Raw genomic sequence first — 27,026 nt, 5'->3', positions numbered from 1 at the left:
GCATGAGTAATTGACTTAATGTGTTTCTCAGAGTACTAGTGGTATGAACAGTTTTAACATGACAAATTCGTTTTTCACATCCATTTGCATATCCAATTGTGGCAATATTTTTAATCGTTTTAGAGATTGAGAACAGGACAGCAGGGACAATCCCACAGAGACAACAAGGATCCATTCTCGGCCCTTTCCGCCTGAGTGGTCCAGCTACAGATTTCTGCTCAGTAATTGGAGGACAACTATTTCCTGAAGAACACACTTTATTGCCTCAGACCTTCGGGAAGAAATGCAGCACTAACAAAGCGAACGGGAACATAGGGCCGTACGACTACCGCTGAACAATATTCTTATCTGTTTCCAGTGGTTTACTTTTTTGCATCGTAAAACGAATTTAAGTGGGGATTAAATAAATATGTCCGGATGTGAAAGTACACTTCACATGAAATCTCTTCCTCGAAGTCCCTCAGCTCTCTGGAGGTACTTGTAGACAGGCCTTTCAGACAGAGGGAACAGGAAGGTCAAACAGGCCGTTAACATTATAAAGAATGGGGGCAATTAGTCTGGCTATAGATTACAATTTAGCAATGAATCTATAGCCAACAGTCCATAACGACAAGATAATAACTGGCAGACCTGGCAGACCGGTCCCTTCAGACAGCACAATGACATTACAAAGAATCAAACCCGGTAAAAATATCTGCACAACAAAAAGCCCTGATGAAGAGAATGTGTTAGGCATGTGTTGGTCTCTAATATCAGCATAAAGAACATGCAATGAAGTGATTGAAGATCTTAATAGATAACATCACACCATGACTTGGATCTTTTTCCTAACCTCAGATGAATCACATAGGGTAGATGCAAATTTCACATTATTTTGAAACCATACCAACAGCACTATATGATGTGACAACAGCGAATATCCGTGGAAAATAAGGTTGTGCGATGCTAACAAGCAGTGGCGTATACGGGGGGAGCATAGGGGAAGTGGCCCCCTCTTAAAGATGATTGGCCCCCTTTGTGCCCCCACCCATCTAATTGCCTGCAAGGCTTATGATAACAAATTCAAACATAACAAGCGCTAGACGGATGTGTTTAGCAGTTGTCACACAGCTGAACAGCAGCTGACTGTACCACAAGTATAACAATGGAAAGTTCACATTACATTTGTTTTAAATACATGCACGAGCAGATCTCTTCAGAAAAGCAGCAGTGTTTCCTTCACGTGCAGTATATAACCTGGGGTATCCATAATATATTGCCTAGTTTTAAATGTCTTTCTGAAGACTATGAAATGAAGAAAATGAAGGTTCAGTCAGTGGAGGAAGAGGATGGGCAGCGTGATACAACCACTTTCCCTGAAACAGCTAATGTAAGCTTATAACATGATGGCTGTTTGTGGTTTTATTATAGGAAATATGATTGCAGGAAATCGTGAAGCTATTGTGACTATGTAAAACACAGCAGACATCACACACATTTAATAAAGGTGAAATTGTTACTGCTTTGTATTCGAGTATTCAGACAGACCACGGTATTTCTAATTTTCGCGATGGTGCTCCAAACTAAGTTAAGAGTACCAATTCTTGTAAACAAGCTGATTTTGAGTTATGGGGCAACATAAAAGGCTGCATAGAACCATACATTTCACGATAATTTCTTCAAGTGCGTACGTGTGATTCATGAAATGAATGTAAGCAGAGAAAACATGCATTCGCTTCTCATTTAGATGTGAAATCTATAATTCGCAAATGTTGTTGAAATAGTACACAGCTGAACAGTTTCAGATCTCCGCCTTGGAGAAGATGTCTAATTTATGCCATTAACCTGGCAAGGCCCAAGTCCTTTAAAGCTGCAAGAAGGCTAATTATTTTTTAAATCCTGCAGCACTCGGGCAAACAAAAGTGTGTATGTCTGCTCACACCCTGACATGGAGCAAAGCACTTTTCCACGTCAAAGACGTTGTCGTGGATTTTTGCGTACGCACACTTTATGATCGAATATGTTCGCTCATTTTATAAATGAGGTTTAAGTAATCTGCACATATTTAATTTATTGCAAATACTTAACACACTCATTATTGGCACAGCATCATCGCATGACTCGAACATTCCCATCACTGCACTACAAACTCTCACACATACAGTTCATACAGTTTTTTAATTTCTGTAAGACTGTTCTTATGTTTTGCCAGTAATTGTGAAGCTATCATTTGTATATAGTTTATATGAATTGCCCAGGATGCAAAATTATTTTCTTACAGTATTAAGGTTAATACAAATTTACAACCGTAAATAAATGCCATTAAAAAATATAAATATTTATTGCTTATTTTAAAGCTTACTGAAATTTAATGATAAATACATATAAATACACAACATGGTTGGCCCCTCTGTTTTAATTGCATCCCCACTTGTTCCCCCCAGTGAAAAAAATCCTAGAATAGCCCCTGCTGACAAGACTACCAATAACAGAACATAACCCACATTTGTTTGTATTTTGTTCTAACGTTTGTGTTGCGGTAAAAATCTGAAACAGCTTTTATCTCTATTGCCATCTTTGTTTGAAAAATAATATTGCACTTTTCTTCACTTTGAAGTGAAATGACATCAAACCGACGTTATCCGCATAATCGTAACCTACTCCTCAACTTATAAATCATTTTTATAAACTTACCATCGTAAATTGGGGTAAGGTAGGATATCCGTTTAAAAGGTCTTGTGTGTGAAATTTAGTGGCATCTAGCGGTGAGGCTGCAAATGGAGGAGCTCACCCCTCCCTTTTGAAGCACTATGGTGTTTGACACAGAACTAAGATGTTGTCACGTTTTTACTTCTTTACCTAATGAGATAACATATTTATGAAATGCGCTCTGTAGAGCTGTAAGTCCCTTCAGGGCTACTGTAGAAACAACATGGCAAATTCCATGTAAGGGGACCCTAGGTGTATAAATACCTCATTCTAAGATAATAAAACATAATGCTTCATTGTGTAAGGTCTTTACATAAGACTCTGAAGACATACATGTATTATATTGTATCTACAAGTCTGACATCTTCACAACATTTCGCCAAAATCTCTAAGAGTATTGTGTGTGGTAACAGCTGGGCTGAGGTTTGCAGATTTCTCCACAGTATGTGATGAAAGAAAGGTTAATCCTTGTTAAATTACAACAAATCCGCCCGCACAGTCGATGCTCTCACAAGAACAGACTGAAGAACACAATCACAGATCCCATCACCATTGAGTCAACACATTTATATTCACACAAACATGATCTGTCACAATTCTATCCCTTTCTATAATTGTTCGATATCAGACACAAATATTAGCTTATCACACCTATTGAATTTTATCGGGATTATTAAAAACATTAAACACAAATTCATCCAAATGAATGAGCTGCTGTGAAATATGCCGATTGCTTAACTTTAATAACCTTGCTGCACATCTGACAGATAGATAAATGTGAACTAATACCAGATAATCATCTAGACGTCAACATTTCTGCAGGCACATTAGATCAGATAAATGTTCAATCTGACAATATGGAGATCCTATCAGTTCCCAGGCTATGATGTTGTCAATAATTCTCAGCCAAGCCTTACAGATTCCTTTCACTCATAAAATGCTATTAAAAAACCATACACATTGCAGAGGGAAATAAACAAATGCAAGTGATATGAGTATTGAGTATGTATTACATCAGAGCCCCATGCGACTCACTGTATTATTGGCATCGTAACACCAGACAACATATCAACTCATGTTGTATGAGGAAATAACTGTTCCTAATTTCTTTTTTAATTGATTTCACAAGCTGTAGTTACAGGTCTGTCAAATCTCTCCAGCACCCACTGACACATACAATTCAGCTTCCTATTTAAAGAACACAGATAAGTTTATACTCAACCCATGTCATGGAATAATAAACCCTGTCTATCTATTCCATGTCTCTACCCTAAGAGGTAATTACGAAACCAGAAGCGGAACCCCTCTGACAATGTGACCCGTAAGGTTCGTGCATCGAGCTGTCCGGCATGCCAATGTGCCCATGGCATGGTGTGAATGGCTTTCTGAAAATAATCAAACGACCACTTGCTAGCGTGAATCAAAAGGTGAAAACCACAGCCTAACTTTTATTATCACCACAGGTGCTTAAAACATTAGGAGAGTTGGCAAAATGACAGGTACAAGGGATTGGACTGATACACTGATAGGTCAGATGTCACTATTCGGTGGTTTAAATACCCATGTGAAGTCTTAAAGTTTTAACACATGTTTGGTGTATTTAAAGCAGTTTTCTGCAGTAATGTGAATTGTCACATCCGTAACGAAATCGTCACATCGGTAACTGACAATTAAAGTAATTACAGTAACTAAAAATTCAAAGTAACTATTGAAAAGAGTTACTTTTAACTAAAGTAACTATTATGTGGTCTAAGAAAAGCCCTTTCTTATGCATTTGTTGGGTATTATTGCTTCCGTTTTGTACATTTTAATTCACAGAAGTCCTACAAAGCATGATGTCTCTTGAAAACATGCGTTGTTTTTGTCACATCTGTAATGCATAGATTTGTCTCTCTTTTTAAATAGAAACCTTGTGTATAAATAAATACCTTTTCTGAGAATTAATATTTAATGTTTTTACTACAAATGTCACCGCCATAATGCTATAATTGCTCAAATGCGTGTCGCCTGTCTAAGAGTCCACAGACTGCAGTTCTAAAATGGACAGAAAGGCTCCCTATTACTTGAATTGCTTTAATGTTCGACTGTGCGTAATACGTAACAGGAGAAAAACGAGTACCCTAGGCATTATGGTAGGGAAGAAAAATAGCGACGTTTTACAGCGCAAATATTGAGAGTCAGGCACGGAGCTTCGCTACATTTCACAAATTTCCAGCCAGGCCCAATTAGAGTGACGTTCTCTTTTAGTTTAAGAGCCAAAAGCGCAATGACCTGATTCAGACGAGATTACTCAATTTGAAGGTAAAGCCAATGGACAAAAGTCCGCCCTGGGCCTTGCAGCCTGGTGTGACGAAAGGAGGAAACAGCAGAAGTTGGCGTTAAGTCCCCTTTTCTTCTCTTCATCAGCGACAATGAGGCACTAGCGAAAATAATTAGCAGTGACAAAAATCCTGTAAAAATATAAGACGGCACAGAAAGCCTGTCACATTAACATGAACTATGTTTAAAGGGGTCATATGGTGCGAACACGTGTTTTTCCGTGTCTTAGTGTGTTATAAGTTGCCCATGCATGTACTAGACATATCAAATTGCAAAAATTCTACATGATTTTCCAAATATGGTAAGAGGCGGTACTTTTCCGTCACACTCTTGCAGTATTCGACCAGTCATTACGCACTGGTTAACTGGCCAATATGGCACACCTCGCTTTCAGAGAACTGAGCTTTATTAAAAATTCATACGTTTCAGAGAGGCGGGGGAAAGAAGAGATACAAACAATCACGGTATGTGGAAAATACAGTGTTTATTAACCTTAAATCGTGTATACACATAACATCTCAAACAAAGGATAATATTTGTTTCATCCTAGTCATATGACTCATTTATTGAAATACCGTCGAGCCCCTGCTCCTGAGCTGTAATCGCATCATTATAGTGCTCGGGGTGCCTAAACCGCTACGTGGCGTGGCCGGGGATGACACGCGGTTTGTGTGATCTCAGGCGGGCGTTGCGGTTTGAGTTCCAGACAATTATAACAGAAGATAATGGAGTGTTGCAACATGAATGTTTAGGGCAAAGACTTTTAATGTGGTAGAACTATCTGAGAATATTTCAGGCACTCCTGGTTCTTCTTACAGAACCGTCTTTATTTACCACCAACACAATATCTTGCATAGGTGCAGCCTCCCCGTGACCCGAGGTAGTTCGGATAAGCGGTAGAAAATGGAATGGAATGGAACAATATCTTGTGATGCTCCTTAGCACTACACTCAGCAAGAGACCAAAGAGTTTATAAGAAGCTGGAATTTGGCATACACAAAGACCAAAGCACAAAGTGTGACTTACAACCAACATTAATCCACCTGACTGCATTGTTCTCAAAGTTAAACAGACCTCTTTTTCCTCCTTTAAGATTTAGTAGACTGGACATAAAAGAACAGTTGGTCCAAACCCTTTTTCTCTAGATCTGGCTGTAGAGCTGTAAGCTAATGAAGGTCTGGTTTTGTGCCTATACAGTATATGACAGATCCTGAAAGACCTTTGCGAGTTTGCCTGAGGGGCTTTTAAAGCATTATAATTCCACACTGACTGTGAGCCGCACAGTATATTCCTTAAATCTCTGTGTGTTGTACACCTCTGGGCGAAATGACAATTTTTGTGCATCAAAGGTGATGGAAACCTGTCAATAGTTCAACATTTGATTGAAGGAAGAGAAAGACTAGCATGCAGTGTTCTATTCTCAGACTATTATCATTCATTCTCTAAACAACAAAAACACATCTATCTAGCTATGTTTCCATCCAAAGTTACGATTTAACGTAATGAATCATTTGTACATAAAGGGTTTCCAACCACCGGGTCGAAGAGAACAAAGTCGAAACTTCCTGATAAACTGGTGGCAAATAAAAGGTAAGTTTCTCCTATAGAAGAACTTAAGAATGTCTTTTTCATGACTAATACATTAATAAATTACAAAATAAACTCCTCGGAATGCAAAGATGAAACACAATAAACACGGCTTTGGGAGACAGCTGGCGGTTCTTTAGGAACACAGTCCTGTAAAACAGTTATGGAGATAACACCAGACCTCTTTCACAACATATTTGGGCTAAAGCATTTCAGAACAACATTCAGGATGCTGTTTAAGAAGATCAAATCCCTGGTCAGTCCATTGGGGCAACAAGTCATGTGACTTTTTATTGTTGTTGTCTTGCATAAATCTGGCTCAATTTAGTGTTTTGTTTGTTTGTTTTTATGTTTGTTTTTAGACTTAATGCATTTGGGTTGTTCCATCCAGAGTTTTATGTGATATCAAGAAATTTGCATAAGAAAATGTAGATGAAAACATAGCTTATGATTTCAAGGTATTTCAGCTCATTTCAATACCTAAAGCTTCTGAATGAAATCTAATTATGCAACTCTGCAAGTCTAATTTGATGCACAGCTGGATATGATTACAAAAAAACACAAGACAAACATTTCTAGTTTACTTTGAAATTGTGTAAATAAAACCACGTTGGTAATTCGGCATAGTGAAATTGGGCAAAACCAATTTTGGGAAACCGGGACAGAGCACCAACAAATATTTGCACCTGGATATGTGGACTCAAAATAAAGACAAATAAAAACTGATTACAATATTGAGTTATTTTATTATTGTTAACTTAAATTAAAACTATAAAACATGTCTGATCATTGAAATCAAAATATCACCTTATATATTACTTGAAAACTAAACGAAAGGTTAAGCTGAGGCAGTAAACTAATTCTAAAAAAGAAATAAAAAGAGGAACTGAAACAAAATCATGAAGCAATATAAAAATAAGCAAATATATAATAATATATAACATTAGCCCATAACAAAATTGATATAAACAAAACAGAATTTACTGTGAAAAAAACCCCATGTAAAATATGAATAAAACTACAGTAAAACAAAACTGTAACAACACTGATCTCTGTACCAAATCATGAGGCAGGAAAAAAATCTGGTACACAGTCCAGTGTCTGCAACAGAGAAAGGTTTTCAACAAGCTGAATCCGATCCATTAACATGACAACCACAGGTTTCCTCGTCGACCTGCCATTAATTATCTGGCCTTAAATGAGATTAGGACAGAATCAGAAAACAAAACAAAGGGAAAACAACACTGCAACAGTCAGCCATGCCTCGTCTGTATAATTACCCGTCCACAGTATACAGAGAGGGAAGACAAATGCATATGGCATGGGTCAGCGTCACTTGAGTACTGACATAGCTCACTTGTTTCCTCCCTCATTCTCTCTCTTTTGAGAGAGAAGTGGGCAGCTGTGTGTGCGGTGGGGGAAGGAAACCCGGCCAAGAAAACCTGCTTCGATCTGCTGCTGCTGTCTGTTTAGTTAGCCCCTCCCACACTTTCCAGCAATGAGACGAATTGAATATCTGCAGGGGCTTTGGTGCTCACTACTATTAAAATTTAATCCCTCAAAGTGGGCTAAAGCAAACTTGGACTGGAGGCAGAGAGATTGATGTGGGGCTGTCATAAGATTAGAGGTTTATATCCACAATTCAGTCTGCAAACGCTTGAAGTAAACAAAGAGAAATGCCTGGAAGTGCCCTTTCATCCCCCAAGGAAGGATGAAAGTTATTAGTTGTATTCCATTACCCCCCAAAAAAAGAAGACGGTGATTTGCGAAAAATTCAACAAATGATATTGAAGATATACGTCAGTGTTGCCCGCGTGATGACATGTATCTCTGCAGAATCTGCAGCACTGCAACCAAAAACTGAACGTTAAAAGCAAAAACAATGTACTGATTCAAAATATGACTTTCTGCTGTGCATCTCCAAGTACCCATTCAATAAAATCTGTAGAAATAGATTCCTAATTTAACATCAGCAACGCTATAAAACAATAGCTACACTTTCAACTACAGCCTAAAATAATAAACACACAAAAACAGGATTTTTTCGCAAAAACAGGATTGGCAGCATTTCTATGATAATGCTCTGAGCGAGGATAAACGATAAAACAAGCTATTATGGTTATTTATCCTGGTCTGGATTACAATAGCAAGAGGCTCACGGGCATCTAGTGAGCAACAATTCACAACTAGACAGAACACACTGAATTGATTGAAACCGCAGGCAATTCGCTCAGCATCCACTAGGCATCCCAACCTACACAGCGGGAGAAAAGAAAAATGGAGCTGTCAATGACACGGCTAATGACACCCTGGAGATATGAGCAATGTCAGTCCCACGGGAGCATGAAAAAATACTATTTACCCTTACTTTCACCTCCAAGCCGTGCCATTTCAAACAGGCTCGATTGCAGTTTTCTCATTGAAGAGGAAAAAAACGTGTCTTATTTATGCTAATGTCCCGCTCCTAAAACACATAATTACAGTATCCATTACTGACCAACTGTTCGCAAGCCATGATGGAGAACGGTGAGGTGCTTTAATAATCTCTAGGGCACATCTGATCTATATGGCTCGGATCCAATCAGAATGAAATGTAAACAGCAGTCTGGATTTAATGTGCTCTTTGATTCGCTTAAACTAAAAAAGCATTGAAACTGTGCTTTTGCACTTCAGGATCACTCTTTAAATATTTGATGCGCTGCGGCTAGCTTAGCGCTATCAGAGAGATCACTCTGACATAATTTTCTGAAGGATAGCATTGGATCCAGTACATCTAGAAGCACACTGAAGCAAATGGAACGACTTATAAATGCAAATAGGCTGTCGCGTGTGTTTGATGTGTGTTTTGTTACATGTAATTGTCCCCGGAGATAATGCATGAGAGGTAATCGAGAGGCTTCATTTACATTGTTATGAACTGATGTTTTGCTTAAACATTGGCGTAGCATTAAGATTAACTTTGCTTTTATACCAGAATGGAACACAATAAAGAAGAAAGCCTTCCCCTATCTGATGTGTTCATCAGCATGCCAAGCCCACCTCTTCGATCTGACCCGCCAGCCCCAGGGGTGACATCAGCCTCAGACATCTGTCAGTGTGAGCTGGCACCGCTCTTCAAGAAACTGCTCCTGTGATTCAACAATCCCATTATAAATCAATGTGCTGAAGACAAGGACTTCATGGGATTGGATTTTTAGGCACACATGCCATTCTTGTAGAGGAAATCACTTTTTTTGGACTATTAACAGTCAAGTGCTTCAGGATGCCATAGAGAAACCATTTATGGCCAAACGATTCTGTAACGAATCTTTAAACGAATCAAAACTTTTCTGTTTTACAAAAGATTCTTTTAAAAAAAATCTTTAGATTAATAAAAGGGAAAAAGGTTCTTGTAAGTTATTTGGGAAACCAAAATGGCTCATGGCATCTCTTTGAAGAACCCTTTCGTAGGACCTGGGTGAGGAGATTTATAGAAAGACTAAACAATGTCTGGGTTCTTGGAATTGTCTTGGGAAAACACACTACTGGTCACATATTTTAGAACAATTACTCACTGATTTGTTTTTGCAGAAATGTTCTCTTAACATTTTAACAAACAGATGTTTGAGGTTTCAGCCTGCAATACTTTTTAGACCATTTTAAAGGTATTCCCATCTTTTCGGAGCTCAAAATGGCTGTTCTTTCTTCATTATTCAGTCGAAGTCTTCCGTTACAATTTTTTTAAATTAAAATGTAGTTTTGAAATGAAAAATTCAGCAAATCTTTTGCGAAATCATTTTGTCTATGAGTCTAATTTAAGATAATTAAACATACACCTATCTTTTTAAGATAATGAGAAACATATCACTTATGTGTTGTTAAACTTTTGAACTGGCTTTCCTTGGACTTGATACTTTAACATCAAAGCTAGAGTTTTGGTCTGGTGATGCCTGTGTATGAAGACAATAGACTCCAGAGATTAAAACATACTCTGTGGGATCAAAACAGATCAATCAGAAAATTTGCTATTCAAAATGACACTTGTAAAGTGTACACTTGCTTCAATTGAAGAACACAAGATGTTCTTTTGGACCCTTCTCAAATCATACTGTGATAACAAGGATCATGAGGTTTTGCACTTGTAGAGTCTGTGCATGCTGTCACTAAAGCAAAAGAGGAGCTTTAAGATCAAGATTATTATACAATTAATGTTAATAAAGGTAATTCAACATTGCAGTCAGGATTGTTGAAATAGTGGGATTATAACAACTCGTCCTATTAAGCCAATCTGTTATTATGAAAATATAATTAGTGATTAAAATGTTTGTATTAAATAAAGAAGCATTTCCCGAGACGATCCCGAGATTCAGTCTGGTAATTACATAAGAAACAACGCCTCAGGCCAAGGGCACAGAAAGTCTCGCAGGGTGAAGGATCCACACATAAGATGAATGTGTTGTGGATGCTGTGGATCAGCTGGTGGTCCTGTGGTGTTACTGGAGCCCAGCCCAGACCTGTCTCAATGCAGAGCCGCTTCACTGAACACGCTAACACTCGCCGAGAAGAGGAACAGATTTCACGGAGCATATGGGACCTCGCCAGGATTCAAATAAGCAGAGCCTTCGAGGTGCCTCGCTTACCTGTAGAAAACAATTAATCTAGCTTTCCCATCTTTCACGCTGACAACAGTGTAGAACGAAGGACAAGAAAGAGAGAGATGGGGTAGAGAAAAGAGAGAAAGGCGAGAGAGAGGTTTGAATATTTGACTGAAGTTGGTGCTCTAATGCGTTTCTGCTTTTCAGTCATATCACGCAGTTTCCTCTCCAGTGACCTTCCTCTAACCTTCCTACTTTCTCTCTAACTGTGCTGCTATAAACAAACACACAAGTACAACAACAAAGTTGAAGAACAACAAGAGCAAGCCTCCAAGAATTGGCAGATCTCAGCACTCTGGCCAACTTTCCCACAATACAAAGTAAAGAAATCACCTGTGTGCTCTTTAAAATAGAACTGAAGCCAGTGTAAAACACTCTAAATATGTCACATTACATCGGAGCCGATGGCCTAGTGCGCAATTGCTCAGACATGTGGCACGGTTGCGCATCGGGCGACCAGGGTTCGATCCCATCTCGTAATCCTTTCCCGAACCCACCCCCTTCTCTCTTCCACTCAGCTTCCCGTCCTCTCTATCAATAAGCTGTACAATAAAAGGCAAAATGGCAAAAAAATTAAAAAACATATGTCACATTACATCAGATCTACAGCTGTGCCATGCATATACCTAATATGGAGTTAGTGAAGTTTCCATCTTCTCGCCAACAAGACCCCTGAGGGCTAAGTGGCACGTTGCCCGCTGTCAGAAACTACCCACAATGTCAAAACCCCGGCGCCCTCCCTCCATCCCTAAAATATAAGGTGATGAAGCTGTTCGCCGCTATAAACCTGTACCCATCTGCTGATTTGTGGATCCAATTACTTTCTATCTGTAATGGCTACGTTCAGTGCCGTGATGTTCAGTCAATTGTTGGCAGCTCCCCTTTTGATGTATCTCTGACCTCGATGGTCCTTATCACATTCCTTCGACTCCTCGATGACCAGAGCAGCCGGAAATGAAAGAGATCAATCATTTTTGTCAATAGCTCAAGAATGCCATCGACGTTCCGCGTCAATCTAAGAGTGGGAGATCACACCTGCAGAGGCTTCAGTTGAGTGGCCCCCGATGATGGCGCTGAATCCCCCTGTCAACGCGGGCATGTGGGTGCACAGGCACCAGGGAACCATCTGACAGGTGTTGACAGATAGATTATCTTGGGGGACTGCGGATGCCCGTGAGCCGAGCTGGCAGAGCCGGAGTAAACCAATCGGCGCCGCTGAGCATCCAGACACCTGGTGCGTCCCCCACTAAACCCCAAATCTGGCACCTCCCAAGCCGCTGCTGTGAAGCAACTGATTGTGATTAGCCATGTCCCACGGCTTCATGAATACAAGGTCACGGTGACAGTTTTTTGACATTTTAGCACTGGGGTGTGAGAGTCCTGGAAGGGTGCTGGAGTGCTTTTCGTTGCTGAAATGACAATTCAATTAATTACACTTCTTTAACAGTAGACGTTCGCAGCAAGCATTACCCTTTACCTAGAGCTTTCAAAATGCGACACGTCATCTAAAGGTAAATGTCCTTAACCTCAGGGAGAGACTTTCCCGGTTACCCTGTACCCTGGAGAGGTTGTGCTGCTATCAATAGAACTTCATATATGGAATGATATACAACCACGCTGGTACCCTCGTTTCTCTACCTGGGAACACGCTGTAAGGGTTTCAAAAGCTTGATAAGTGAACAAGGCTGAACAATGAAGGTGACTTTTTGTCAAATGAATTAGGTGGCTACTGATTCTTTCGGGAACCTCAAACAATGACTATGGACTATCCTTTGTTCACTTCCATAAGGTCTTGTGAACATAACAGATAAAAGGCTAACAAAAGCACAAAATGCTCAGTATCAAATTAAACTCTTTAATTCCATCAAATTTCCCCTGTGGATAAACTAAAGAGCTTAATTTGCTAAATAAATAGAATTTAAAGGTTTTAGAAGTTTGCAGATTTGCAGCACCGCCAAGTATCAAGGTTGAGGGGAGGTCAGAGCACAAACAAAAAAGTAATGAGAGATCTCCGGCTGTAAACCAGTTCTGACCTCCATTACGAGCCTACAGAGATTTACTGGGTTATCTCCACAGAGAGCATTCCTACCGTAAAAATAGGGATAGTATTAAAGTTAGTGACGAAACCAGAGGTAAATCATCCCACCCTCCTGATACCTTGTCTTTCATTGAGCTAAACCAAACTGTTTGGAGGTAGGAACTGCCAAAACAAATGTACAAATATTAAAGCATATTTAAAGCCACTTTTAAAGTCTAGTGAAAGGTTGAAAGAGGCCGGTTACTGGCACATCCGACTAGTAAAGGACTGTACACTAACAGTTACAGACTGTCCTTTGACGTCCGACCTCAAATCGCACACTGTGCTGTTCATTCGGCCTTCAAACTGCAAGCTGCCGTAAAACTGATTTTTATAAGGACTTTAAATGAATTATGAAAGGAGGTGGTCTTTAGGGGTATGTGTGTTTATACAAACCAGTAAAAATAGCAGCTGACGAACCCAATATCAAAACAGTGGAAAATCACTGAGTGAAATCTGGACTAAAGTAAACTCCATGTTTCATGCTAAAAACAAAGAAAACAAACAAACTTAGACATGTAATGCATCAATTATATAGACATTACTTAGTTAAAAATGGACCAAAAAAGAAGCAGCAAGGGGCACAGGTGAAGAAACCTTGTAACTATATTAAATAAGAAAGTTCTTTACTTCACATCTCCGAGTTATGTATAGTGTGAGTCAGGCTTAAACGAAAAAGCAATTTCACTGCAGATTTATAGTGTTCGACGAAAAATAGTAGGAACGGGTAATTTTTCCATTATCTACAGCGAGCTAGCGGTTGCATCTCTGTGCATTCTTCGGAGCCCTGGCAAACACAGACGCACTTGGAGATGTAGTATCCTGCATCTCTTCGATGATCCATCATGCTGTATGCTGTGCTGCTTCCAATTGTTTTTCCTGGCAGCGTTGAGAAGGTAAGAAAAAAATACCATAGTAAAAAAAAGGTAGCCTATGTGTTATCTCCCACGTTGGCTGTGCGGCAGTGATGGTCAGTATTACCGGCGTCTCCGAAGTTAAAGCTCCCCGTTTTGGCCCTGTCTTCTCTGCAGAGCCCCGACAGAAGTGCACGGCAGACCTTAAGCTACCAATCTGCTCCATCACAAGCTGGGATGAGGATGGAGGCTTAGTGCTTCTCTGGCGGCTGCATTTGGCGGTTGGCAAGCCTGCATGCTATGCCGCCTAGCTGACTCAATAAGACTAACATCAGTCAGGGGGTTAAATTAGACAGCCAAAACAGAAAAATAAAAAGTTGCTCCCTTTTGTGGACAAGCAACACTTTGTAGTGAGGTTAAATTAGACACCTCCTGTGTTTCACAAGATGGGTGGCAATGAAGAACTGAGTTCACTCATTTTTTCAGTGTTTCAGGTCGTCTGAACACGAGCTTCACAGTTCTGCTGGACTCAAAGCTATTACTTATCACAGCAAGCGAGGCGGATTCCTCTCGGCTATTAAGCTTGCTTCCTTAAACTCGATGTGATAAGGCCTTGTTAGTTGATGCGGGTCTGAGCTGAATTCAAGGGTGCCTCCTATCTCGCTTCCACTTCAGGAAGCATTTGAGTCAGAGGGTCTGCAGTCACGGACACTTGAACCTAAACCTCCATCTTTGGCTTGAGAGCCTACAGGGCTGCGTGAAGCGGATTCTTTCTGTGAACAGTTGGATGCTTTAAGAGAACATAATTCACACACTTTTGATTTCAGCAAAAGTCATTGTCAAACAAGACCTAAATAGAAATATTGGGACGTATTGAGCCAGACAAGGCAAAAACATCTACAGAATCCACACATTTTCTATAGAACTATAAACAATTATTTATACCTCATAAATAAAAAAAATCGTGCTGTGCTTTTGAAACCTTGTATCTCCATATTTCGTGATTTAAATGTTTTGCCTTCAACCATTATTATTAGTAACCCTTTATGTTTGTCACTGGGTTTTGCAAATATCGAACCAAAAAAGGTATTAACAAGTGTTTATCAATTTTGACAACACAGTATGTAATCATGTGTATCATGTAACCATGTAAAGCGTTTCCCCAAAAACAGCGAATTTGGACATACAAGGTTTCAGAAGGACAGTGACGATATATATATATATTTGAGTTACCATCTTCCTGTCACCCATTAAACATTACTAATGTGACAAAAGGAACAGATCAGGCAAGAATGTAATGTTTTGATACTTAAATGTGTTGGGACAGAATATTTAGCATTAACAGATGGAGAGAGACCAAACCGCATTGTTACGCTCTGGCACATCTGAGAGTAGACAACAAGACAAATACACAACGGGCCTCATAAAAACAATTAGGCTAAAAAACCCTGCATGCATTTCTCATTAAGATTAAAGATTGAGTGTTTTTTAAGGATTTCATAGAAGCCAGGTGCGTTTAGAAACAATGCATTCTAAAGAGAAACCTTCAGGCTAACATCCGTTAAAAGGGCCCTGTTTAATACTGTTTAATGCTCTTATGAACTTTATATTTATATTTGTTGTTTTCTTTGCGAAGCTGAAACTGTCAAATAGAGTAAACATTTATAACTATGCCTCATTACTTGAAACGTTTCTCAAAATTTATGGAAAACAAGTGGAATAATAAAACCAGGGCTGATAACTCTAACCCAGCGTGACTTTTCATTATCAAACGCAGAGGAGCATTTGTTGCAGTGTCAATTATCAGGTACACCGTTCTTTAATGCTGGATACCATGGCTTTTAATTAGAGAACCACAGAAAGACGCAACTCTGAGCAAACTGTTAAAGTGACTGCCATGTGGAGAGCCGTGCCAGTACAACAAACTCAATTAAAGTAAAAATACTGCGCGTGCATCAAAATGAGGTGAGGAGCGCACGCACACCAAAGACTCTCAAAGCTAAAAAAAACACTATGTGAATGAAGAACAAATTTAATGCAGAGTGAAAACACAAATCCAGACGGATACGGAAACAAACAACAACCTCTATTAAATTATCAACAGACTTGTTTAACAACTTAAAGATACACAATTACGTCATTTGAATAAAATGAGTTACACCAAAATGCAATAGCGGGTCAAATTTCAATTAGAAAAATTAGAATTTTCATCAAGCATATGAGCATGTCTGTATCTAAAAAAAAGCATGATCATAGTAAATTAATCTCAGACGAGATCTTGAGAAGGTCTGATAAACAGGATCCGGACAAATCTGATTTTCACAAAGTATCAGTGCAAACACTTTAACTGAGCATGTCCTGAGATATAAAATAAGATTTAATATGCATACTTGAAGTTGGTTCGATCCAGCAACAGGTTTGTTGAATCTTCCCATCCCTTTGTTTCCATGGTAACATTTAAGATTTAAAGATCCTTGAATGGCTGCTCTATTATTGTAGTCCACCTTGTAATTGTTCAACGTGACCTCCTTTCGTAACATCACATTAACCCTGCTGCTTTTATAATTTAGCAGCAAACTAAAAGGTTTGCTGTAGCTGTATCAAACAATGTTCGACATGATACTGTACCCTCTGGCGATATCATCATGTGTCACATACATTACAAATTTGGTGCCAAACTAATTATTTTATTATTGAAAACACTCGGAGAGACGAGACACACTTGTAACCTTTTCTAACACTAAAATATATTTTCTTGTATCTCCGTAGAATAATGCACAAATGCAGTTTTACTTTGGGACTCAACATATTCCTAAATGAAAATGCTGTCATTATTTATCTTTATATTTTTTTCTACAACACATAATGAGAAATTGTGAATACTGTTGATACTTATCTTTCATACAGTAAAAGGGAACTGATCCCAGTCACCAACATCTGCTGGGAAAAGAGGACCGTACAGGTTTGAAACCACATGATGGTGAGTAAACAGAACAACTATGCATTTAACAAAAAATATAAAGACTTTTAGTTCTTATTCCGTTTCATGGTTATTCACGTTTATATTCCCTTTTTCTAAAGCAAATATCTTTGGACAAAACATTATCCTTCTCTGCATTTAGACCTCTCTGTATTCTTCAATGAGAATAAATCATCAATGACAAACATCTGCCCCCCCCTAAAAACTATTTCTTTCAACTTTTCTTGTATATAAAAAAAACAATTAAACAACTAATCTTGTTTTTTTGAGCCTAAATAGCCACTGTCACAAATGCATTTACCTTTGTCAGTATTGCCCTCCCCTCTGTCATTTTAGTTCCTCTGCTCTAATGAAAGCCCAGAGACTATCCATTATGTGCAATTTAAATGGCCACTCCCTGCCCACCAAAAGAGCTGTTCATGAATGTCACAGAGAAATAAGATGCTTTTTCCATCAAGCTCGAGTTTTATATTTGCTACAAATACTTGACGACTTTCATAGACAAACTGGAAGAAGTTTGCACAGCTTGTGTCACTATAGAAAACTATAGAAGCTTGTGTCACTATAGAAAACTATAGAAGCTTGTGTCACTATAGAAAACTATAGAAGCTTGTGTCACTATTAAGAAACATTACTCACTATTGAAAGTTGTGCATCATTTTGAAGGCTTTAAATAAAATATTGTGTTTTCATCTATATCTTACTCAGAGGAAAAGAAACCAAACGACACAAGCTTCACGACAATAGTAAGAGTTTATAGTAAGAATTATGAGTTTTTGGTCAAGTTATTTTTGGTGGCACATGATCTAATTTGTTCTGGCTTTGTTGATTATTTCACTAAGATTAACACTTAGATTATTATTGACCTTGGCAGCACATTTATTGTTCCAAAGCACTAAGTAGTCCACCTGGCTGTAGTCAAACATATAATAATCTATAAAACAGCCTATGAATGAAACAAGTCAGCAAATAAGCGTAAAAGAAAATTACGTTTGAAAAGCAATTCACCATAATGAACATTTGGATTGGGTTTCCTCTGCCCAATGGGTTGGCTTGCCTTGTCTTGTCAAACATGAGGTTGCAGAAACAAAAAGCACACATTGAAAACACAAGCGAGAAAAACAGTTTATAACGCCATTATAACGTCACAATAATAATTGAATGACAGTTAACGGTTTAATCACATGAGCTGTCAAACATTGCGCTATCAATGACGATCGCGATTTGTGTGCGACGGCGACTGTCTCAAATCACAACACGCTGGTTACTCCGAGTCCGCTCACGACTATCATCTTTACAAATGCCGCACACGCGTTCGCTATCTTGGTAGGCAGCTCACTACAAGGTTTCATGAGCCATGCGAAATACAAAGCCGTAACGATCTGTGTTTAAAGTGAAGCTTCAGTTATTAAAGTCGTTCGTCAGGAAAATCCGTTATTTCCTCAAAATTCCGTCATAAATCTTCACGGAGTTCATTCATATCTGTCCATAACGTCCGCTCTGAACGGGCGGCTCCCTACTATAAAGCACATACGTGGGACTATCCATTTCTCATTTGTCTCGTGTTTAAGATAAAGTTCAAGTAAACACGGTGTACCTGTATACTGCACGAGGAACATCGTCCTGTGGATTTGGTTCAGAAAGACGGCTGCTAAAGTCCTAGGGCTCTGCTAGTGGACGTTATTCCGGGCTGGGAGCTTTGCTGCTGGTGTCTGTGGGTCTGCTGCGCTACTAACTGCTTTAAACTGAGGCTGAGCAGACCAGAGAGAGAAAGAGAGAGAAAGAGAGAGAGAGAGAGAGAGAGAGAGAGAGAGAGAGAGAGAGAGAGAGGAGCACCCACAGTCACGCTCAACACAACGTCTCACCGCTCCGAATAATCCACGCTCCGACGGACGGTTATTGACGGCTTCGTCCTCCGTTTGAAAAGAGTCCGTTACGCTCACTCACAGCACCGACCGGTGTCGTAATGACTACTGTGCGCGAGCGACCCATTCATAAAAACTCGCAATGCTTTGTTGTCAGTGAATAACAGGCATTATTCGGCATTAATGGCGACAAAGTACAAAATAAAAAATTGTTAAGAAGCCGGTAATTTGTTTTAGCTATGAAAATATCTTTTTGATAAATACTTGTACGATAATAACTTACGAAAGTACAAACTATAGTGATCATTAATTTACCATGTTCTCAGATAACAACAATAATTTAACTGTGATATTTACAACTGTACAGAAAAATAACTCATATATGCACAATTTTATAATAAAATCAATTTGACTATAACCACTACAGTTTTACTATAATAAAATAATGCAAAGTTTTAATAAAACCTTTCATATTTTTTTCCCAAAAGTAGTTAGCCTATAATAATCTTAAAATCACAGAATTCAATTTACAGAAGAAATTCAAGAATTTTGGTGAGAATCTCTGCTGGTCATGGTGATGTTTATGCAATATCACCTTGTTTCTTTATCTCTGTAAATCGTGGCAGTATTGATGGTGTGATGTACCAGTAGAGGGAGCAGAGCAACAGTTAAACTCGGGGGCTAATTGCCACATAAACTATAACAAGCTCTACAGTAAAACCCCAAGGTCTCTTAAATAATGCACAAGTATGGGCCATTCAGGGTGGTGGATTGGGAAACTACAAAAATGATCTGCTATTCTGTTAGAAGAAATATTCAAGCATCAGCGGAAGGACAATTAAAAGGAATTTAGTTAACCCCAAAATGGTCCCCATTGACTTAACCATTGTGATTTTTATTCCTATGTGGAAAGTCAATCCTTTAAAATGAACAATCAAACCTTCACAGAAACAAAATTATGACCAAACCATTAGGGACACAAAATGATTCCAGAAGATGTATCGGCCTCATCTTTTAAACAGAGGAATATTTTCATACAATCTGGTCTTGTTTCAGTATTCATTTACATGAATCATAATTTATGCAAATGTAGGGAAATAATGTAAGTGAGCTTCTAACCTAGCAACTGATGGACCACTGAAATTTGTATGATATTCAAACAAGCAATGTTAAATCATATGGAAATACAAAGCTCACATAGTAAAGTTCAGAGAACGATAAAATTATATATCTCAAAATTATATTTTGTTCAACATACAGCCGTAAGCATAAACGACCAAGAGAACCCCACAGCAACAGAGACAACCAATATACACACCCGAAACCCTTTCCTTACATGAGATTTCCAATTCTCTTTCAAAAATTTTACAAAGTGATACAAGCGTCACTCATGACACTGTTTTGGAGTACAGAGGAGGTTAAATAATCCTTTGGCTTGCAGGAATCCTCTGTGAACTTTAACACCTCAAAGTTTACAGCTCAGTATCTCAGGGGTGAGCTGTGTGGCATAGTCAGGTTTACTTTCATAGCTAAGAGAGTCAGAAACATTTAGCAGATGTCTTAACACATTCAACGAGACTTTACAGTTCTTCTGTGTGTCGCTGTTAGGAGAGTGTGTCGTGAGAGAATCATTTTGACGTTACAGCGATCTCATAAAAGTCTTGTGTGGGTGGAAACTGCGGCCTGCTACAGCTGCCGTGTTTGTCTTCAACCTGATGAACACTCCGGTGCCCTTGGGGGTAAAGAATGAACCAAGACTTTAGTGTATTTTTCAATATGCCAGCATTCACAGGGATACTTGTATAGTGTAGTAGAGAAAAACCAAGAGAGTAGACATTGAACATGAAGGTTTTAAACTTTAAGTGTACTGCTGAGGAGTGTATTTAAATGGTTAGATGTAACATAATTTGCATCTCTTGGCAAATCATTACATCCTGACACACGGTTTCTTTATCCCTCATGGTTTGGCAAGCGCTGACATTGGTCTTCGCATCATTTTTGGCAAGTGACTGCTTTGTGAAAATTTCCTCTGGAATTCCTTTGATGTGCACGGATGCAAACGCTAGCATTTTTACTATGAGCTCTTTATTTTGCCATTCTTAAAAATCAGCAAGTCTGAATATTTACAAGCCAAAGTGGCTACAAAAAGCTATCAATTTGATTTTTCAGAGGGAATTGTTTCAATTTAAATTGTTTCATGCAATTATGGAAATAAATGTGGCACTGCAGTGTTTTGGATGAGCAGAAATCGTTTTTATTATAAAGCTGTGCTTGGGTAATTTCAGCTGCAAGGCAATTACATATCACATCATCAAAGTGACACATTATAAGCAATAAAAATGTAGAATTTGATATGTTATTTTAATGTTTTATTCAAAAACAAAGAGAGGATATCACTTAAGAGCTTTCTTACATGCCAAGGCTCTTTTCTGTAAATTAACTCAATAAGTAAAATCAACGTCTGTCTGAACAAGTGCACTTTCATCTGATTACTCCATTCCAACAGTCATTTCCCCCTCCAAACTTCAAAATGCACCACATCACGGATATAAAACTCTTGCCCACAGGAACCATTATTACTAATAACTTGATAAGGTGTGTATTTTCTGGGAATATTTAGAGTTTAGGTAAAGAAAAACTATAGATCCCTATTCCCCTACCTGCCAGCTATGATATATTTGGTGGTAATAGAGGTTCAGCATAGGTGCCTGAAAGATGCTGCACGTCTACAAAGCCAAGCAAGTTCTCTCCTTTCAGAGACACCAACCGTGCTCCCAGCAGGAGAGGTTTGCCCTTGGCGTAAAAAACAGCAAGCACAATAAAATGCGTTTTCACCCGCAACATCTGATTTTCCACGTTAATGCGACTTAAGATAGATGTTTTGTTTGGTCTTTAGGAGCTCCGACTGAATCATGTGCTTATTAAGCGATTAAGCATTTTTTTTTGTCACACATACAATGATCTTGTTTGTACAAAGTCGATACAATAAAACCAGGCCAAACCTACTCGAAGCTGCATCAAATGAATTCTCTCACCTCACAGAAAATGATTAAAATGTGCTGTGTGCTCATATTTAATTTAAGCCAAGTTGAGGGACTCGTTGCTCTCCTTTTATACGGATTTCAAACAACTGTGTGATTCGGCAAGTTGCTTTTTTTATGAGCGCTGACATTAAAAGACCATTTAGTTTAATATTGCATCAGATAGAAGCAAATTTCCCAGGTTTTAGTCGTTACATTTTTGTGAAGGATTCTTGAGGAGAATTTGTCGTATGGGTTGAATTAAAAGGAAGCTGTAAATCTTCAATGTTACATTTCGCTGGGAAAAATGGGGTACAACATTCTAGTGGAATAAAGCCAAGGAAAGCTCACGTGTAAAACGCTGGGTCATTAACATCACGGGAGCTAAACTGGAATTAATTAGGGTCACCTTATATCATGTGCACATGTCCGTTGTCGTACTAAGGACATGCCATGCTATCAAATACCAAGCTACATAACTAAACTGAACCTTAAGCAATTTGATGCGAGTAGTCGCTATTAAGAACAATTCATAGCATTAGCCCTTGGTCAGATGTTAATTCGATCGTTTTTTATTTGTGGATCAACACACAAATCATCATGAGTAGTAAAAGGTGAAGGTTACTATGTTATTCTTAACGTTACGTTTAGTTAGTGTAGGAATATGTCGTTTAGATTCAGGAGTGAGGCAGAAAGAGCGCGACGGCCAAGTGTGAGACAAATGTGAACTAAAAGGTGAAAACACCATCAAAATACATTAGTGCATTTTAACACGCTGGAGGTTAATAAGCCGTTGCTTTAGAACATTTTGGATATTTATCTGTTAGACGAATGCGCCATTTCGACTGAAGGACTTGTGAAGTAAGTTACGTGGTAAATAACTTGCGTATTTGCAGTCTGGTTAGCAAGTAAGATGTTTGGAAAGGATGCTGTGATTTTATTTGTCGCAGGTTTATGTCTTACTAGGGCCTTGCAGTAATTTGTGGCTAAAACAGCGGGTTATCGCGACTTGTAGTGAAATATAAACCGCATCGCTTAAGATATTATTCTAAACGTTACGTTGGGTTAGGATTATGAAACTTGAAAATTCTTATTTCACGAGGTTGTTAGAAAGAGCGCGACGGGAAGAGCTGTTATACTGCAGGTGGTGCGAGACAAACGGCAATTGACCGATTGCAGTACAGCACACCGCTGAACTGAAGGTGAAAACTGAAAACACCAATGAAATTCACTGTATTTGGTACTTGACAAAAGGGTCAAACTAAATTCAAGTTTGTTTTTCACACCCCATTGGCAGATTTTTTTTGCTTGTTTTTACCATGAACTTACTTGATTCTTATATTATTTTTCAAAAAACTTTTTTGATGTTTTATTGATGCTGTTTTAATTTAATATTAAGGTTTTAGTGCAAGATAAGATTTAACTGTTACTGATTTTGAAAAGATTTTCTAATAAGCTGTAACAATGGAAAGTCTTAAACATGTGAAGTTCTTGCATTGCTTTGCTTTGTCGGTTTGAATATATATTTTTATTACAACAGCTTTGACTTGGGTTGCATTATTTTGTGAATTAAATGGTTTCATTCTTATTTTAATGATATAGTGGTAAATAATAGATTACATTTGACTGTAAAAAAACGATACTTTGCAGTATTTTTTATGTTAAATTGTTACAAAATCATCTTGCCATTTGAGTAGTTTACATGATTTTATTGCTAATTTGTTGCCAGCAAAATACTGTAATTTCTTGGAATTACTAAATAATACTGTAACATGTAATACAGGTTTGTTTTGATATTATTGTAAAAAAAAACACTAAGGCACTGTAATTCACAAACAACAATTACCTTTGAATTGCTTTACACTCAAATACTGCAAACCATTTTACAGAAATTAACAACAATTTTACAAGACTTTATTGGCAACTTTATTGCCAGCTAATTCCTGTAAATTCTACAGTACATTTTTTACAGCATAGGGTTAGGGAAGTAGAATATGGTTGTAGTAGAGTAGGCGGGGCGAGACCGTGGTTCGAGTCCGGTGAGTAATTGTGAATGAGCACCAGCTGTGCGCACACCGGGCTCGAATCACGTAGGAGATAGGGAGCATATAAAAGGAACGAGCGACCGGACCGTCGAAGAGAGAGGACCGGGCCCGAACATGTGTTAAGTTTATATTTATGTTCTTGTGATTTGTATTTATGTTTTGTTTGCCGGCGGTCGGCCGTGAGGGGCCGCCGGCTTTTATTATTTCTGTTATTAAATGTTTAAATGTTTGCCGGTTCCCGACTCCTTCCTTCCATACTTTGAATCGTATTACAATGGTCATGTTGAAAATGTGCTTTATAAGTACTAATAAACAGCCAATACGCTAAAAAAGGCATCGAATAAGCAACTAGTTAATAGTGAAAATTGGTCCCTAAACTAAATCCATCCATCCATCCATCCATTTTCTACCGCTTATCCGGGGCCGGGTCGCGGGGGCAGCAGTCTAAGCTGGGATGCCCAGACTTCCCTCTCCCTAGCCACTTCCTCCAGCTCTTCCGGGGGGACACCGAGGCGTTCCCAGGCCAGCCGGGAGACATAGTCCCTCCAGCGTGTCCTAGGTCTTCCCCGGGGTCTTCTCCCGGTGGGACATGCCCGGAACACCTTACCGGGAAGGCGTCCAGGGGGCATCCGGAAAAGATGCCCGAGCCACCGCTTTGCGGCTCAGCTCCTTCTTCACCACGACAGACCGGTACAGCGACTGCATTACTGCAGAAGCTGCACCGATCCGTCTGTCAATCTCCCGCTCCATCCTTCCCTCACTCGTGAACAAGACCCCCAGATACTTGAACTCCTCCACTTGAGGCAGGAACTCTCCACCTACCTGAAGTGAGCAAGCCACCCTTTTCCGGCTGAGAACCATGGCCTCAGATTTGGAGTTGCTGATTCTCATCCCAGCCGCTTCACACTCGGCTGCAAACCGTCCCAGTGCATGCTGAAGGTCCTGGTCTGATGGGGCCAGCACGATGACATCATCCGCAAAGAGCAGAGATGCAATCGTGTGGTCACCAAACCCGACGCCCTCCGGCCCCTGGCTGCGCCTAGAAATTCTGCCCATAAAAATTATGAACAGAACCGGCGACAAAGGGCAGCCCTGCCGGAGTCCAACATGCACCGGAAACAAGTCTGACTTACTGCCGGCAATGCGAACCAAGCTCCTGCTCCGGTCGTACAGGGACCGGATGGCCCTTAGCAAAGGGTCCCGAATCCCATACTCAGGACCTAAACTAAAGTAAAGTGTTACCCAAATTTTATATTGAGTTTACCTGTAAATGTTATTTTTCTATTAACATCAAATTAATAACATTAATATTAGTCATGGCATTTTGGGGGCATGAGGTAAAAGTTTCCTAGTTAAATTAAACTAGTTAATACACCAGTATTAACTTCTCTTTCGTGCTTGAATTAACAAAAACACACAAGATTATGCCAGAAAACATATTTTATCTTGTATTTTCACAAGCATATTCTTCAACGAGTTAAATAAAGTTATAAATGAATGCAAAGAGTAGTGAAAATAGGAAGCGCATTAGGCCCCATTCACATTTGCGCATTCACGGTTTTTCCAAAGCGCCTGGACTTTGCACTCTCCTGGTGTCTGTGGTCGTTAAGCAACCATGGGCCACGATAGCAGTTGAGACTAGGAGGTATAAACAAAGGATATATGGGTTATATGCACTGAAAATACCTTGCAATAACTGCTACTAGATTTAGTAATGCTGTGACCATCTGTGTCTACAATTTCATTTAGCTTGTCCATATTGGCTGGTTGGTTCTTTTTACGTACTGTAACCTGCGGTGCGCTTGCGGCTTTCTGAAAAATTAACTTTTTTTCATCTTGATACGGCACCGATGTGCCTGAAAAAAAAGAGCACGTCACACCACATCAACTATTTACGCTCGCCTGCCGCACGTCTACATTTAAAATAACGAAAACACGCGAAATGTGAATCGGGCCTAAGACCTGGTTGTAGCAGTAGCCCTTAAAGGGGTCACGCTCAAAAATGTGCTGCTGTGGCTCCTGTCACTAATGTTAATCAAAGAACAAAGAAAATAAGAGATCACTGTGATTTTGTAGCTTTAACAAGGATTCTTCCTTATTTCATGTATAGCAGTAAAGACTGTAAAGTGTGTCAGAACTTTTTTATTTTCTGAATATTTCCTACATGTTGGACAGGCACATTATTTGATTTGATTATTGGTTTGATTAGTAGAAATAAATAATATATTTAATACAGACATCAGTTGCAAAGCCAACAACCTTAGAATGTTGGCTTTCATTCATAAAATGATGTTGTTAAAGAAATGTGTTGTTTCTACACTAATTTGGAGATAAAATGTGAAATTACTAGAATGTAAAAGTTAAAAGCTGTGCATAATTACTTAGTTCATTTTTTTAATCGATTGACAGCACTAAATTCAACATGTTAAACAAAATAAATAGTCTATGTTTAATTTCACTATATGTGTGCGATTAATCGCATTTAATTTTAATCTATTGACAGCCCTACACTAAACACAACCTTAAGTCAGTAAATCAGAATTTCATATAACAGACACAATAAAAGAACGCAATTCAGCAAAACATCTGCCTGCGTGTGTTGTGAGAAATAGGTGTACTTTAGGACCCAGGAGAAAGCAGCATGACCTCTGCACTCGCCTCATAACAGAGATCATAGCAGAAGAAACAAGCTGAATGGAGTTTCAAACTCATACACATCATTTAATGATGGGTTTGTATACAGAAATATAAAGTACACGTGTGTCATAAAGTTTAGTGAGCTAGCTCATGCATTTCGGATAAACGGCTTTAAATGTTGTTCACATGATTTCGGGTAAGGAACATAGGGAGCATCGATGCGCACTGGTTTTTGCATTGCATTTGCACTGGAAGGATTTTGCAATTGGGACACCCTTAAAATGGTAGACTCCCTGATCAGTGCCTTGACTACTAAACAA

General features: G+C 39.0%; 1 protein-coding gene across 10 annotated transcripts in view; it reads right to left on the bottom strand.

The window, feature by feature from the left end:
• enox2 (ecto-NOX disulfide-thiol exchanger 2) overlaps positions 1–27,026 on the bottom strand; it is a 238,919-nt gene that overhangs the window by 142,996 nt on the left and 68,897 nt on the right. The window contains exon 1 of one of the 10 annotated variants that reach the window (XM_056769096.1): positions 18,737–19,074. The exons of the other annotated variants lie outside the window; for them this stretch is intronic. Coding sequence (XP_056625074.1) covers positions 18,737–18,758 — 22 coding nt within the window. The 5' untranslated portion in view covers positions 18,759–19,074. Of the gene's footprint in view, positions 1–18,736; positions 19,075–27,026 lie in introns of those variants that run through there. 10 annotated transcript variants of the gene reach the window in all.

This window comes from Triplophysa dalaica, chromosome 16 (genome assembly GCF_015846415.1).
Source record: "Triplophysa dalaica isolate WHDGS20190420 chromosome 16, ASM1584641v1, whole genome shotgun sequence".
NCBI lineage: Eukaryota > Metazoa > Chordata > Actinopteri > Cypriniformes > Nemacheilidae > Triplophysa > Triplophysa dalaica.
This window is presented reverse-complemented; position numbering and strand designations above follow the sequence as displayed.